Source organism: Gallinula chloropus (genome assembly GCF_964237585.1).
Source record: "Gallinula chloropus genome assembly, chromosome: 1".
NCBI classification, from domain to species: Eukaryota; Metazoa; Chordata; class Aves; order Gruiformes; family Rallidae; genus Gallinula; species Gallinula chloropus.
This window is the reverse complement of record NC_140085.1, coordinates 62,550,958-62,568,439: the sequence shown is the minus strand read 5'-3', so window position 1 is coordinate 62,568,439 and position 17,482 is coordinate 62,550,958. Positions and strand designations below refer to the sequence as shown.

At 38.6% G+C, this 17,482-nt stretch overlaps 1 protein-coding gene across 1 annotated transcript in view; it reads left to right on the top strand.

Annotated features, from left to right (window-relative positions):
• Positions 1–17,482, top strand: part of ZDHHC17 (zDHHC palmitoyltransferase 17) — a gene marked incomplete at its 5' end in the record, with an annotated part of 75,724 nt that extends 58,242 nt beyond the window's left edge. Inside the window, 7 exon segments of the mRNA XM_084279135.1 lie at positions 3,379–3,496; positions 7,334–7,396; positions 8,521–8,614; positions 12,652–12,735; positions 13,140–13,297; positions 14,826–14,920; positions 17,285–17,482. Of these exon segments, the coding sequence (XP_084135261.1) occupies positions 3,379–3,496; positions 7,334–7,396; positions 8,521–8,614; positions 12,652–12,735; positions 13,140–13,297; positions 14,826–14,920; positions 17,285–17,423 (751 nt within the window). The 3' untranslated portion in view covers positions 17,424–17,482.

Here is a 17,482-nt window from a genome sequence, read left to right as displayed (position 1 = left end):
GGCTTGATTTCAGGCTCTTGTTTGATGTGCAGCTCTGATAGCAGGAAGCTGCCTGTGTTTGGGCCCTTGTAAATAAACTGCAGTTCATGGTGAAAAATCATTTCATCTGATGTGTACCTCACTTGTGGATAGTGGGGTGCTTGTATGGGTTTCATTTTCTTTTTAATGAGATGGTCTGTTCGGTTCCATGTGGTTCCCTGGAATAGTTTTCAGTCTCTTTTTCTAATAATTAAAAGATACTGATTAGGACTCCATGTAGGGAGTGTTTCATGGGCTTTCTGGTTTCTCTTTCACATTGAAAACCTGGGAAACCTCATAAAAGACAGAAAATTAGTGACAGGGCAGAAGTGAATGCCTACTCTATCATTTATTTTTCAGCCCTTAATACTGCAATGCATTTCTCTTTGTGTATTTCTGAATGAGGATGTTAGGACAGAACTAGGCACTCTCTCTAGAGAACCGATTCCCTGCTCTGTAGCTAATGCAAACCTACGAGGGTTTCCTTCTTACAGAGAGTTTTAGAGTTGCTGAAATCTCTTTGGAAGTAAATTTCAGAGGAGAGTTCAACATAGTTTTAGATGCCTCTAGTGTAGGCATGCAGATCTCAGTCAGTTGTTTAAGCACTCTTCATAGTCAGTGGAGATAAACAGCCACTTGTGGGCACTGCTTCTCTGACTTAATTTAAATACCTTGATACTGAAGACAGACTCGACATCGGTTTCTCCTTTCTGTTGCGTGTGAAGGCATGCTGAGTGATTTAAGATAGGTGAGGTGAATCCAGCAGTTGGAATTGTTTATTTACATCAGATGCCAGACATACCCTGGAGATGCCTTTCCCCTTCAGAGTCTGGTTGGTTTTCATTGCTTCTCCCCAGTCCTCCTTAAAACTTAGGAGAAATGGCATTTTGAAGCTACTAATAAAAACTACTGCTGACTTTCTCCATTTACATACTATCTGCTCGTCCATACTTAACTCTGCTTTCTCTCTCTCCCGACATCTGCCATTGTCAGCACAGAAATACTTGATCTGCCACCCTTGGTGCTGTCAGCGCTGCACTCATCTGGCACCACCACTATAAAAGGAAAGGCAGAACTTAGACTCTGTGGGGAGCCTCTTACACTCTCTGTATTTTATGGAGTAAAATGGGGGAAACCTAAGTTCAGAAAAATTCTGCATGCTGGCTTATTACTTATCTGGCTTGGACCCATGGCCAGCTTCTTTATCACACAGGTTGCCCAAATTTTAGTCATTAAAAAAAAAATAAAACTTTTAAGGTTATAAAACCCATTTAACTGGATAGAAAAGAAATTGTCTTTTCCCTATCTTCTTTAACAGTCTAGACATGGCATAGAGTAATTAGGAATGAGTCATATCATTTTTTCAATTGTACCTTTATTGTTTGTAACAGATGTCTGATAAAGGTATTTTAAATGAAGAAACAGTTTTCACTGTTGTGGCAAAACCCCTGGTGATAGTTTTCATATTTTGAAGAAAATGTAGTCTCTCTCTAGCTGTACAAATAAGGTGAACCAGCTTATTCTTGGCATCAGGTAATTTTGGAAGAAAAATAGTAAATAATATTAAAATCAGGGCTTCTGTAAATTAGTTAAAAGTCAGAGCTTTTGGTCTGTAATGTATCTAATGGAGCTGTGTCTAGTTTATAGTATAGCTGGTGGCTCCCACCCCCCTTATAAACTAGCTGGAAACGGCTTGTTAGAGGAAAGATTAATTAGTGAGCGAATACGACCATTCTACTATATAAGGCACATGATTAAAATTTTAACTTAATTCATGGATATTTTTTATTAGAAAGTGACAGACAATCCCTCTTTTCACTAGGAAGAAAACAAAAGTTATTCAGGATATTCTTCTTGTGAGCCATGGGATTCAGAAGTTGGAATGAAGCCTTACTGGTATTATTCATATTTCAGGTTTCTTTCATGTCACAAGAACAGCAGAGAAGGATTTGTTACACTTTTATTCTATGGAAATTCTGGGGTTTTTTTTCATTTCATGTTGGCTTGTATCTATACCATGGAGATTTGTTTATCTATTGTTTGTATAGATTTTTTCCTAAAACTGCTCAATGCCTTCAGTGAAAGGTTTTTTCCAATAGAGCCAAACAGAATAGAATGTACTTGTAGATAAGTAGTAAAGTATATTTGAGCATCTATTCTGATTTTACAAAGCTGCTGTTGTCTTAAAGTATTACATACCAGTTCAGTCCAAATTGCCATATAATGCTTATTTTTAAGTTTTGTATGTAGGATTTTGTGGTGTGAATACATAGTATATTAAACTTTAATTACAGTAGAAGTTGTAATGACAGCAGAAGCAGAAAGAAATATTAATCTGTGTTACTCAAAATACAGTATACTTTGGGTGTAGAGTGATTTGTGCCTGAAGAATAAGTGTCCTTTTTGCCTGGGTAACGCAGCAGAGAGCTTTCTCCCAGCACAACTTTGTCAGATGTGGCATCTCCTTGCATTTTTGACTGGCAGCTGACAGATACCTTTAGTCAGGTTGGTCAGGTTTTTTTGTGTGTTTGTCAGAGTAAATAATTTACCACTTTTTGTGGAAGAAGCAGGCCTGAACTGTTTGTTTTTTCAGTGTGGTTGCTAAGAAATGCCAAGTGTTGCAAGACGAGGCATGTTACATGGCACGTCCTTCAACACAGGAAGTCTATTTTAAAGCTAATGGTGATTTTCTGTCTTTATATGGTACTTGATTTTACAAACACTTCTGGAGAATGCCAAATCTGGGGGGTTGCTAAGTTCTCATAGCTTTCATTAATGTAATATATGGGTATTGCCTTGTAATAGGCCCAGGTTCCAGACAGTACCTTTCCTGGAGATAAGTGGTGTTGAGACGTGATTGCCACGCCGCAGTGGGCGTTGCGGCCTAATTCCTTCTATGGCTCGGAACAGGCCTCCTTTCCCTGATGGAGCGGGAATGTCAAGCCAGTGAACACATAGGCAGTCAAGTGGCTGCCTTATAAATAGAGCTCTGAAATGTTTATTGTGAAAACAGGAAATACTTTTAAGAAGATATATTTCATGGAATGTCATTTGTTTCGTTTGTTTAAATGGGAAAATAATTGCAAAAACTGAACTATCGTTATTCATTCTTTGGAAGGTTAACTGCTTTAGAAATGCCTCGTGGAAAATGGTATTTTAAGAAGTAAGTTTTCAAGTTTTGAGCACTAGAAAATACTGAATACCAAGCCAGTTCGTAGACCACTGCTAGATTGTGTTAATTCAGAAGACAGTGACTCAAGGGTACTCATTAAAAAAATTAGATGTATTTTATTTCCGTGGGCATTTTCAAGTGGAAATTTGGTTTAAAATTTAGATTCCTTGACTTTAAACACATCTCAGTTTTTTCTTTATACATCTTCCCTTCCTTGCTAATAGCGTTGCACTTTTCTACAATTTTGGAAAATCCTGGAAATCTGATCCAGGAATCATCAAAGCCACAGAAGAACAAAAGAAAAAGGTAAAGACACGAGATATGTAAATCTTCGTCTTCAGCAGCCTGCCACCAGTTGGTCAGAATTGATTGCTCTTCAGTACATGAAATTTCAATAAGTTTATGTATAACAAAAAGTTGAAAACATTGAAAAGTTTTCCTTTTGTTTGTCATCTGTGCAAGTGCTTGCTGGTCCAAAGTTGCATTTAGGTCATTTTCAGTAACAAATTTGCAACTTAGATTTTCTAAATTAAAGAGATGAAAAAGCAGTAGAGTGAAAATGGAATTGTGAAATTTCAGAATTTTTCCTTCCTAAAACAAATGACCCATTATGGGCTAAGTGTTAATTAATTTGATTCTAAAAAAAATTTCCAGATTTTAAAATACCTCTAGTTTTATTTAACTCTGTGCCTAAAAGTATTAGACTGACTGAGGCTAAAAATAACCAAAACCCGTCTGGGATGGGATTTTTTTTCTTTTGGTTCAGATGTTAGAGCAAATACGGATGATTTCATGATCTCTTTCTTAAGACTCCATAAAACTTTTACTAGTATTTCAAATCTGTTGTTGTTGAAGTATATTGTCCTCAGCAGCCAAACTCAGTGTGTAATATTGCAGAATCATACAAGCAGCAGAAACATTTTGTTTGTTTCATTTTGGGCAAGTTTCCTAGAAGTTCACATCTACCAGAGGCGAGTGTTGTGCTTTTACTTCACACTCGTGTGAAAACACAGGTGTGAGTTGAAAACTGATGCTTAGAATTGTGGCATTATGCAGCAATAAACATTTAAGAGCATTTAATAGACAATTGTGGTAGCTTAACTGATTTTTATTTTCTCCTGTATATTATTACTGAACTGATAGTCAAGGTGCAGCTTTACTTTTGCAAATTCTGTTATTGCAAATTTCCAGAGTAAGTTCCAGACTAAATTCTCTTCCTTCAACTGGACTAAATTAAGTGGAAGAGTCAGCAACAGCACTTTGGTTCAGCTTTGGCAACTTGCACAAATATGCAATTCATTTGAGCTACTTGCTGAAGTAGTCATGTGTGGCTACAGAAGCCTTGCTGAACTGGTCAGGAACTGTAAAATGCACCTTCTTCAGGCTGATGCATGTGGCTATCAATGTTTTAGATGACTTACGTTGCAGCTAACTGAATTGTGAAATGATCTGATATCAGGGCCATAAACCACCACAGGGTCTGTTTCTTAACCTTTGTGCAGTGTACTGCTTTCTCATGCTTTTGTAGTTTGTCCTCAAATGGTTTCTGTTGAGTTAGCATTTAGCTTTGGAGTAAGTTCTTTTAATTCCGGATGACCAAGTTAAGTATGCTTGGAAGTATGTAGTAAGCAACAATTTCAGATGTTTATTCTTCCACTGTGTCATAACCTGTCTTCTGTGTTACAAAATAATCCAAGTCACTCTTAAAATATCTGAATAAATAATAATTCCAAATTTTTAAAATCAAATATTAATGATTCAGAAGCACACAAAATAGACACAACATGTACAAACCACAAAAATATGTCTCTGACTCTCTAGGCTATAACATGAACCAGCAGTGTGCTCTTGCAGGTCACAAGGCCAATGGTATCCTGGGCTCCATCAGAAGAGGGGTGGCCAACAGGGACAGAGAGGGGATTGTCCCTCTCTGCTCTGCCCTCGTGAGGCCCCATCTGGAGTACTGTGTCCAGATCTGGGGGTCCCAATACAAGAAAGATGTGGAACTGTTGGAGAGGGTTCAGAGGAGGCCGCAAAGATGATTAGAGGGCTGGAGCACCTCCCGTGTGAAGAGAGGCTGAGGGAGCTGGGCTGGTTCAGCCTGGAGAAGAGAAGGCTGCAGGGGGACCTCATTGCAGCCTTCCAGTACCTGAAGGGAATACACAAACAGGACGGGGGGGATCAACTTTTTTAAAGGGTAGATAATGGCAGCACAAGGGGGAATGGACTAAAGCTAAATGACAGAAAGTTAGGATTAGTAATTAGGGGTGAAGTTCTTTACAGAGAGAGTGGTGAGGTGCTGGAACAGGCTGCTCAGAGAGGTGGTGAATGCCCATCCCTGGAGGTGTTCAAGGCCAGGTTGGATGGGGCCCTGGGCAACCTTGTGCAGATCCAGGCCTGGAGGTTGGTGTCCCTGCCTGTGACGGGGTTGGAACTGTATGATCCTTGTGGTCACTTCCAACCCAGACCATTTTATGATTCTGTGATTCTAAGGAGACATATTTAGGTGGTTTATCTGCCCTTGTTCAGTTCTGTTCTCCTGCACTTTAGGGTCTTTCTTGTGGACAATACTGAATTCCAGTGCCAAGCATCACATGTACATTCCTTTGGGCTTCCTTTCATTAGTCTGTAGTGTACAGTACCATTAAAATTGTCCAAAGTATATTAAGGTATCAAAAACTACATCAACAGCATTGAAATCGTGGTGGATGTGCCTTTTGGGGTTTTTTTTTGCTTTGTCTTTATCTGGTTTATTTATAAAAGTTGTTCTTGTGGGTGAGGATCTTTTATTTCAAGTCCTGTAATGGGAAATGCTGTTAGAGCAGCAAGGGATTGCAGAGCAGGGTGAGAAAGGCCTGTAGAGTTCTGAAGCCAGAGAGATGCAAGAGGGACGTGGACTTGTGAACAGCAGTGGTTGGTTGGAAAGGGGATCTCAAGGGTTGCAGTGGTGGAGGTAAGGATACTGGGCCAATAGCAAATGGAAATACAAAAAGCAAGGATAAGAAACAGTTCAATTTTCAGAGCCTGGAAGTGTTAGAAAACTGTGAAGATCATTTCTCATTTACCCAAGATCAGCAGGGAAGGCATTAAAACACTGATGTACGCTTGGACTGTTGACTGTAGCTTTTACTGGTTACTTTGAGGAACAATTTCCATGAATTTTTTTCTAACTTCTTATTAAATGTAGTTTTTTTGAGAAAGAGTTCTGTGCCTTCAGTCAAGATAACCACCTTAGTGGTCATAATCTAGTTAAGGAAGTTCTATTTATCTTGCTATCGTGAGAAAATAGCTGTAAGGACTCTTCTGTTGCTTCTTCAGTTAGAAACGACCTTGACCTGTAAGATGTACGTGGCTTCAAGGGGAGCAGTAGGTTAATCTGTTTGCCATTAGGTTATTTATCCCGAGCAAATTCCTTCTGGTTCAAGAAAGGTTATTCTGGCAAAAGATGTTATCAGGATATTGTCTGTATGTTGCAAATGTAATTTAAGTCTCACAGATTTCAGCTGCTGAATTTTAAATATGGTTGGAAACCATTTAAGGGCATAACTAGGCTCCTTCTATCCCAACAACGAAGTGAGTACTGAAGGAGTGTGCAAAATAAAAAAGCTGTCCTTTCACATGAAGATACATATATAGTCCAGCTTCTCTGCATCACTTGACCTACGAGTATGGCTTTACCTGGAAGAGGGGGTTTGGCTTGCATTACTTCTTTCTTGAAGCTTCAACGTCTGAGAAAAGAGGATAATACAGATTTAAAGGTTCTGATGGGATACCTCTGGAAAGAAAGTCTGGGTTTTCACGCTGTCTGAACCCTGCTAGCTGGTTTTATTTGTGTTTCAATTTAGAGATTCAACTGCATTAATTGTAGTAAGTTTAACAACAGGTTAATCAAACTGGTGCTGATTGCTATGTGGATGTACCAAAATTAATGGTAGCTTGCTTTTTTTCTCTAATTAAACCTACCTTAAGTAGGAATAAGTACAAGATAGAATTAATTTAGAAGTAAGTTGGTTTAACTAAGAAGGTTTAAAATCAGCTTCAGCTGAATTTAAAAAGCAGCTATTACAGTGGTTGTCAGCCTTTGTTTATGTGCTAAATTCTGATTTGGTTTTTTTGGGGGTATTTTCTCTCTCTTTTCTGCAGACGATAGTAGAACTTGCAGAGACAGGAAGTCTGGACCTCAGTATATTCTGCAGTACCTGCTTGGTAGGGTATTTTTTTAATACTTTTTTTTGTTTTAATACTACATGAAAAAAATCACCTTGCAACAAGAAGAGGGGCGGAAAGATTGCTGTGGAAATAACTTGTCAGCGACAAAATCCAAGTATCCAATATATCTCCAAAGGGGTTGGTTATAAACATAAGAAGATAAGAAAAATTACAGGTGACACTGCACCACCTCTGTACCTCAGAGTAAAATTGTGTAGTGCTTCTACTAAAATCTTTTTAAATATCAAGTGTATTTCTCAATTTGTCAGTAATTGGGACAGGGAAAAATAACCCAAGACCCTTAACTTTTCTAAAGCTTGCCAAGCTATGAACAAATACTTTTCTTGGATTAGCTAATACTTAGTTTCACCAGTGAAAATTTAAAAGGAAATAATGACTTAAGGGAAAAAAAAAACAACCCAGTAACCACAGTAGATGTAATGCATTTCTTTTTTAGAATGGTAACCAGGAAATTTTCAGGATTATCAGTGTTAGACTATGGTGCTCTGGCCTACGTAGGACACGAGTGATGTTAATAATCCCAAAATTGATGTGTCACCTTAAAAATTATGTGTGTCTATATAAGTGTATATCTCAGAGCACTCAATAGCAGTTCTTTATATATTGCCATTTTTAATTTCTTTCAAAACAAAACCTTTTAAAAACATAGTTGGGAGTAATTTATCATTTTAGGTTCCATCGAGTTCCACTTGTTGAGTCATATTCCCATCTTTAGAGAATAAGCTGGGAGAGTTTACCTTGGAGCTCGGTTAAGAATGATACTGACAGAAAAGAGGCACCCAAACTCATTCTGTGCTTTCATTGTTAAAAAGGTGCAATGAAACTGGTTGCTATAGAATGCTCAATAGCTGGAGGAGAGGGGGAAAAAGTCCTTTATGTAAAAGAAAATGAAGGTGAAAGCCATTGCAGTGAGTTGGTATAAATGTTTGTGTTAAATAATTAGCTTAATAGCTAATGTTCCTTTAAAAATTAGCATGAAGTTGAAGTTTTCTCATGGGCTAACAACAGATAAATCACTCTACATTAAAATGGGGCATGGGGTCAGTATTAAAATGTCAGGGGTTTTTGCTGCTCTAAACAAAGGTTAATGCCCCTTACAGATACGGAAGCCAGTGAGGTCCAAACACTGTGGCGTATGCAATCGATGTATAGCGAAGTTTGATCACCACTGCCCGTGGGTGGGTAACTGTGTAGGTGAGTAATTTGGTGAAATACCATGTTACCTTAACAGATAAAGAAGGGAAGAGCTGTTGAAATTGACCCTGGGTGTTGTGCGGGGCTTTGTCTGTTCTCATTTCATGATGAAAGTGACTTGGCTTCTGCCAAAGTCTGAAGAGAACTGTGGAGGACTTTTGATAAAAGGAAAAACCATTTTCAGTATTGAGTTTATTTTTTTTTTCTTTCTATACACAGTTCTCTGCATTATACTCCTTTATATTGTCTGTTTTATACCCATCCTTGGAATTGTTCTGTGTCTATTTCGTTTTCCTATCTATATATTTTTATTGACATAAAGTCTGGTAATTAAAAGCAGCAAAGCTTTACTGCTTTTTATTGTTTGGAGAAAAGCCACGTACCTGTTCCACACCTGACTACTATCCATTACTTAAGATAAAAATGTTCATCTTTACTGGCAATTTTCAGTAATTTAATGATAAAGTATACATGGCAAAAATGTATGATTGCAGCAGTTAGATACAGAATAACTTCCTGTTGAGATATTCTCTTTTTGACCCCTCAGGTAGTTCTTTATTCTCCCCAGTAATGATGAAAGGAGAAGATATAGAACAGGAATAAAGTCTCCAAATGCTACTATTCCCTGTCATACTTTTTGAGAAACTTATTTGAGAGCCATTATGTTATGCAGGGAGTACTGAAGACTTCGCAGCTAGCAAATGAGTGCAGCTTGTTTCACTGATTCATTTAATTTAGGACACAGAGGTAACTTTAATCCTGGGGAGGATTTAGGATCTGGATTCATTGACAGCCAGTAAATGCTTCATTGTAGTCCTTACAAATATATATAAAATAACGGATAGTCACAGTAGTTTGGTCTTATGATCAAGAATAAAATAGTCAGTGCTGGATTTGAATTGTAATAGAGCATCAGTGAAGTCTCATCGAGATGGTCTTATATCACTTCCTTCTATTTTTGTTTTCTACTGATGAACAGGATGCCCAGGGAGGTGGGTGAGTCACCTTCCCTGGATGTGTTTAAAAAAAAGGGTAGATGAGGTACTTAGGGATATGGTTTAGCACAGGACAGGAATGGTTGGACTTGATGATCTTAAAGGTCTTTTCCAACCTTGTGATTCTGTGACACTGCCTGAGCTTTTGATGTATATTTTAGATGTATATCTTCATTTTACAATGAAAGAACTAAGACATTAATTAAAACAGGCGGGGGGCACGGGCTCTGGTATTGGAGAAGGTTTAGTGATAGTTTGTTTTGCAAGAGTGCTGAAGAGTCCTTGTCAGTAGGACAGCAAGATCCAGTATTTTAATTGGTATCTGGAAAAGCATATTAAAAAAAAAACAGATGGGGGAGGAAAGACCGTAGTTTGTGTGTAATGAAAGAGTATGTGACTGATGGGATTAAGTTAGGTGGAGGAAATGTTTTTTAAAAGGCAATGGTGATGGAAAAGCAGAATCCTCCTACTAGTGGTCTTGTACAGAGCGGGATAACTGGAGGTAGAAATAAACATTGGGATGCAAGAAACTATGCTGGGAAGACAGCATTAGAAATCACACGATGGGAACAGCCCTGAGCTGGAGGGAGCAGTGTTCCAAATCACCTTGTGTGGCTTTTCTGTCTCGCTCAGATCGGTATGCAGTGACTCTGAGCATTGCATTACAAAAATCCATTCTTAAAACAGCATTCCTGGCATGTTTGCCAAAAAGGGAAACATGAATCACGCCTTTCTGGAAGGCTGGAATTTGGAAATGTTTTGTGTACTCTTCTTCTGAACGTGTTAGAAGGATAAGTATTTTACTAAAGATAAGACTGAGACACTCAAAAATAAATCCTTTGGGAATAAAACTGGCCACATAAAAAGATGGAGAGAGAATATTTTTACCACTTTCAAGAGATTGACAAAAAGTGCAGACTATTTGAAAAATAAATAAGTTGGCAGCCAAGGCAAATTCTTTTCATCATACCTGCAGAATTTTGGTTGAGATTCCAGTGAGCAAGTCTCCAAAGGTGATTAGACCTGTAGATTCCAGTGAGCAAGTCTCCAAAGCTGATTAGACCTGTCTTTTTAATGGATTATCAAAACAGCATTATGGTTTTTACAGTTGGTTGTTTGAAAATGGAAAAATAACAGATTTTATTAAACTTGCAGCTACATTTCAAACGCAAACTGCAGACTTGCAACAAATTTAGCTTACAAGTACTAGCACAAAAAGAGCTAGAGCCAAATTTCAAACCGTTATGTTGCATGGCTTATGCTGGCTTTGTGTTGAATTACTGTTCTGAGAGCAGTAACGTGGAAGGTAGGGCTTGTGTGTGTGTGAAAAATTATTTTATGGTTTAGAATAACGATCACTTTCTGCCCCCCAGTAATGATTCTTCTCCAAGGGGCTAAAAGTAGGAAAAATGAAGAAGTTAATAAGCCATCTAAATGATGCAATATAACTCCATCAGTATAAAAAATCAGTTATGTTGATTATATGTTACTGCTTATGGATAATAGAAGCACAACTATGTAGAAGAAATTAGCAGCACTTTTAGATTGCAGTTTTAGCTGCTAAGGACAACTGCCTGCATTCCTGCCAGTCCAGGGAGAATATAGAGAACAGCGCTGTGTTTTGCCTAATTTAAAACAGAATAAAAAGCAGTTTCTCCACTTACTTTTTCCAGACTTTTTTTTTATCTGTGACCAAGGTTCTGCCTGTCTCAGTTATAGTTTTAAACACTACAGGTGTGTGTTTACCAAACACAGTCGGGTTTCCTGTGCAGCAGAATTTGGTTTAGTATTATTGAAGATGCTGCTGGGAGGAGCATCTCATCAGATGCCTCTGATTAACTTCTAGGTCACTATTTAATGTCTGCTTTTTTAAAAAAAGTCTTTTATAAAACTTGATGGTTCTAAAATTTGGAATGGAAACAAAAAAGATACCTTAGGGACATTCCCAACGCTGTTTCTCATATGCTCTTAGGTGATTGAAAGCGGTGCTGCAGTATATTTTATGTCTGTATGAACTCGTTTGCTTTTCAAGGAAATGCCTGGTGTTCAGTCTGGCTCGTGCTGTGTGTGTAGTTTTCCTCATCTCTTATTTATGGGGCCTTTCAGTTCGCTGGCGAAAAACGCTTGATTATCTTCTGCCTCCAGAGGATGCTCTTGTTTTAGCAGGAAAAACATTTGACATAATGAAGAAGTAGATGCTGTGCTGGTAGATGATGACAGCCAAGTCTTTTGTAGCCCATTATCATCTCTGTGGGTTTAGTTTACAGCCCAGAGCTGTTGGACCGTTGCAACAGGGGACATATTTTACAAACAGAAGGAAGGGCGAGTGTTTCGGAATTATGATGTACGCTCATAAAATACATCTTTTTAGCTCTGTTAATGTTAAAAATAGATCAGTCTTTTAGTAACTGAATTTTCCTGTATTTAAATTTTTGTTTAAGCAGAATTGGTTTTACCCCATTCATTATTTAAACTGAGTTGTCAGGCCTTGTTGGTTCAGTTACGTGTGTTCTGTTAGATATTGTATGTTTAGCTAGCTTCATCAAGCAGGTTTAAACCTAAGTTGTGAGTTAGATTATTTTCAAGGGAGATTGTATACACACTCAGATTTCTGTTTCCTTTAAGAAATCTGCAATCTGACAATTTTTAAATGGAATTGAATAAAAAAGATATTTCTTGATGTGTAATTCCTGGCTGTTCAGGGCTCAGCAGCAACTGTCAATCAGTAATTTTATTACCTCATGAAAAAGGTTGCAAATGAAATACGTTTGTGTGAATTGCAGCTGTAATGTGACAGAAATGAAAGAAAGTAAAACCTTGGGGTTTTTTGACTGAAAAGTAAAAAAAAAAAAACCAAAACCCAACCCAACCAAACCATGAGTAACCAGCTAATTTTACTGTCTCAGAGTTATGTTGGCTTAATACTGGAGAGTAATGTTTATACTGTAATAAGCACTACTTCTAAGCTCATGACTGTGGTGTAAGTCTTGTCTGTCTACTGGAAGTGTAATAAGTTGTTTCCCCCCTTCTCTATAAATTTAGGAGCAGGGAACCATCGCTATTTTATGGGATACCTGTTCTTCCTGCTTTTTATGATCTGCTGGATGATTTATGGATGTATCTCTTGTGAGTAAACATGGTTTAGTTGCTTTTTCTTAGTTACTCATAAATACTTTGTGTATCTCCTGGTGTGGATTTTTACAGTTGTCTGCCTTATCAAAGTTTGGGATATTTTCTTTTTGGAATTGAATTGCATATTAATAGTTGACTATATTTGGTATTTTAAGTTAGAAGATGATGTTTTTCTTGTCCTAGATTATTTTTTTTTCCCTTCATCACTGCCAAGTATGTGCATGTGTCATATTCAAGGAGTTGGGAAAGGAAGAGACCACAAGTAAAACTATTTTGGCGCATTGTCTCTTTCTTATTTAATGTAATACATTCTAATGTGGCTGCTGTGTTGATGATACGATACAGTAAACACATCTTAAATCTTCTGTGTGTTTTTTGACACTTTGTTTTTCCTCTAGACTGGGGTTTCCACTGTGAGACAAGTTATGCAAAAGATGGATTTTGGACCTATATTACACAGATTGCTACCTGTTCTCCGTGGATGTTCTGGATGTTTCTAAACAGTGTTTTTCACTTCATGTGGGTGGCTGTGTTACTCATGTGTCAGATGTATCAGGTATGGAAGAGCACTTCATTTGTAATGCTGAGTCTTGGGAGTGACATAAGAATATCACATAGTTCTCTCATTTAAATTTTAATGTCCATTATGCAAGACTTAACATCTATCACTTTCCAAATCTTACATGTGTGAGTGACACATTGACTCTCAGAGGTCTTTCCTGCCCAAGATAAATGATCAGAGGAACTATATGTATTTCAGGTGGCTTTCAAAGCAGTCTAACCCATCAGGCTTCTGCAGCAGAATAAGCATGTAGCTTTCTGGAGGGCTTTCCATCACAGTTACATCGTGATCCGTTAAGTTCCCCAAAGATGAATCTTTGAATTCTGTCACTTGAAGAACTACCTCTTGTAGTATTTTGTGTCATTAGTGTAATTAAGCAAAACAGCACTAGGCATTTGGATTCTTCACTAATCCTGGAAAAATGAATAACCATGTTATTAAATATCCTTAGAATTTTACTTATGGAAAACATAGGATTGCTCTTGACAAATTTCTCTGGAGTTTGCCCTAACTGTGGAATTGATAAATGCTCTAATTTGCTTTTTTTCATTTGCAACTGCACAGCCCCTACTTCTGCTGCCATTTTTTTTTTTCCCCCTCTCTCTCCACCATAAAGTTTTGACTTGTCCTTATTAAACTGGCCAGGGTTATTGTTAAAATACTAGTTGCTGTCTTAGAAAAAGTACTTTAAAACCTTTATGTCCTACTTTAAAAGTTGGCCGTTGAGAGCCTGCTGAGATACAGTCATGAAACTTTACTGGTTTTCTTGGAGGTGAAGAAGATGCTTGAGTTACTAAGTACATCCAAATGAGGCAAGCCAACCCAAACTTAACTTTCTCACTGTTCTTGCTGTTGTAACATGCAGTAGAGTCAACTTTTTCTATTCCACTAGGAATTAACAAGATTTTAACAGGCTGTGTTTCAGCTAAGGGAGTTTTCATGGGTTTGTTTCTGATTACTTCACATTACAGTAAACTGCAGTCCTATGTGAGACACGCTTTTAGGCTAAAGTAATTGGAAAGCTGTTACAGGAAATCATAAACTTCGGGCCAAATGGTTGTGTAAAAAGGAAAAAACCCAAACACCCACTTTTTTGTGGTCGTCTTTTTGTCTTGTGGGCAGAAAAGCGACGTTACTGCAACAAATTTGTAAGTGGGGAAAAAGATATACCACTGGAGCTACAAGCAGAGTGTCAGAAGGAAAAAAAAGGGATTCAAATGTTGTGTAAAATAACACCTGAATCTGTTATTTACAGTACACTGGAGCTGACCATGTAGAAGTGGCTTCCCTTTCTCAGGGACTTAGAAGTCACATTTATTTGGTGATCATGGTGTATTCCTGATCACTTTCAAAATGGTGGTTTCTGTTGAGACCTGACAATTTGCACAGATAAAAATCCCTTCTTCCAAAAGAAGGAATAGACAGAAATAAATTTGGTCCTCCTTTTTTATGTCTCGTACAGCAGGGCTTCTTCACATGTTTTTACGTGAGCTAAAGTGCTTATTCCTTTTCCTGTCTTCAGATATCTTGCTTAGGTATCACTACAAATGAAAGAATGAATGCCAGAAGATACAAGCACTTTAAAGTTACAACCACATCTATTGAAAGCCCATTCAAGTAAGTAAAGTGTAACCTCGTGCATGTCTTGTTTGTGTAGCCATGCCTACGTTGGAATTGTGGAGGTGGTTGAAACAGAAGATAGCTAAATACTTCAGAGTATCTTCACAGCTTGGAATGCTGAATCTGTCAGCTGCTTTTACAGTAGCACACCCTATCCAGTTAAAGGAAAAGATAAATGTTTTGTTGTGACTAGACAGGGATGCATAAAGACAGAAAAGAATGCTTTCCAGCTGTCAGCATGTTTTGCTGTAGAATTTATGGGGAAATAAATTTGAAATACTGTTTTTATATATCAGATGCCCAAACCAGAGGTAGTTGCTTCTTGCATGGTCTCAACATTGACCTGGATCTTCACTTCCACACTGGTATTTAATATGCTGTTGAATTTGCTCTTACTCTCTTTACTGTGAGAAAAGAGGCAGCACTTCCTGCTCAGGAGGAAGAGCACGAGCAGGGCTGTTTGTGAGGAAGGAAGCAGTATGTGCCAGGGACTGAAGTGGGTGTTGAGTGGGTGAGGCATGAGATTTTGGGTATCAGTACTCAAAGGGTAGGTTGGGATTCTGGTTTCTGACATGGTGAGGGTGTGAGCTGAGAGATTTTGAGGGTCTCTGGGATGGGAATACGGCAGCACAGAGCAGCTTGTGGAGCCAGAGCAGGAACTAAATGAAGGCGTGAGGTTGGAGTATTGGTGAGTTCTGGGCATGTTACAAAAGGAGCAGAGAAAGGACAGAAGCATGTGTCATCCTGCTGCGTATACATACACCATGTCTTCTGAGGAGCTGCTGCTCTTTCAGGTGACCCCTGGGGAAGAGGACATGGGAGTTCTTGTTGCAATTTGATTTTTATGCTAGAAGATAATTTTGTGTGGCATTTTTTTTAATGTCCCTCTATATAGAACTTCTGGTGAGAAGCAAACAAGCATCTCTGTGCGGTTGCAGTCTTCCTACAGATTAGGGTTGTAACAAAACCAGATTATTCCTGTGCCTGAAGAACACAAGGTGGTGCACAGGATAGGAAAAAAAATACTGGGTTTATCCCCAAATTAATATTACACTCACAAACCATTTTCACTTAAATAGCTGCTATTATAAAAATTACTCCTGCAAATAACACTAGATGTCTAAAATTACTGACTTGGCATCACCTGTCAGATAAAGTATAGACATCAAGGAGTTGTCATTTCCTTGTTGTTTAGACCTCATAACATGAGCTTCTCTTCCAGAAAACAGATCTATTCAGCCTGTGTGTATTTAATTAAATTAAAAAAAAAAAGTTGGGAGTTTTGATATAGTTATCTTAATATTTAACAATTAATTGATTTAGCAGCAGAAAGCACTTGAATGGTTCATTTAATTCGGGTAATGCTTAATTTTGTGTTGTCTAGGGATTTAATTGATCTTAGCTGGCAAACTAGTATGTGTGACAGAAAGAGGTGTTAATAAAAGTGGAAATTACTCTAGCAAAGCATTATCTTATTGCTGTTTTGTCTTGCAACCATCCATCCATCCATCTATCCCATGCAACTTTCCTCTCAGATCTGAACTGCGCTACGCTACGTCATGGCGTGTCCCAATCGCCTGTTACATTTCTCCATACAGTTTTGGTAGGCAGTGGGAGAAAGTCAGTGTCTTGGTGTGTCCAAGGATCCAGCATTCAGCAGTCTGGTGACTACTGCTTATTTCAGAGCTTGGTCACCAGTGAGCACTAAATAATACTGAACTGAATGGGATATCACAGGGTCACTGGGTTGGAAAAGACCTTTGAGATTGAGCCCGACCGTTCCTGTCCTCTACTAAACCACATCCCTGAGCACCTCATCTGCCAGTCTTTTAAATACATCCAGGGATGGGGACTCAGCCACCTCCCTGGGCAGCCTGTTCCAATGCCCAACAACTCTTTGAGTGAAGAACTTTTTCCTAATGTCTAATCTGAACCTGCCCTGGCACAGCTTGAGGCCATTCCCCCTCGTCCTATCACCTGTCGCTTGGGTGAAGAGCTCTCTTTACAACCCCCTTTCAAGTAACTGTAAGCAGTGATAAGGTCTCCCCTCAGCCTCGTCTTCTCCAGGCTAAACATCTCCAGTTTCCTCAGCCGCTCCTTGTAAGGTTTGCTCTCCAGCCCCTTCCCCAGCCTGGTTCCCTTCCCTGAACACGCTCCAGGACCTCCGTGTCTTCTCTTGTTGTGAGGGGCCCAAGACTGAACCCAGTACTCGAGGTGCAGCCTCACCGATGCCGAGTATGTTTCCACAGTTAGGAACTTAAAGGGTGAAGACTGGAAATTTGTAGGTAGACAAAAGCTGTTGTACTTTGTTAGCTGAGCTGTGATGTTGCTTAGTAACATGTGGTTTTGTTTTGTTTCTAGCCATGGATGTATAAGGAACATTATAGACTTCTTTGAATTCAGATGCTGTGGTCTTTTTCGGCCTGTTATTGTGGACTGGACAAGGCAGTATACAATAGAATATGACCAAACTTCAGGATCAGGCTACCAGCTGGTGTAGCACCACCTTCATCCTGTGAGCATATCATATCTGAGTGGTGCCTGGAAAATTTTCTCTCT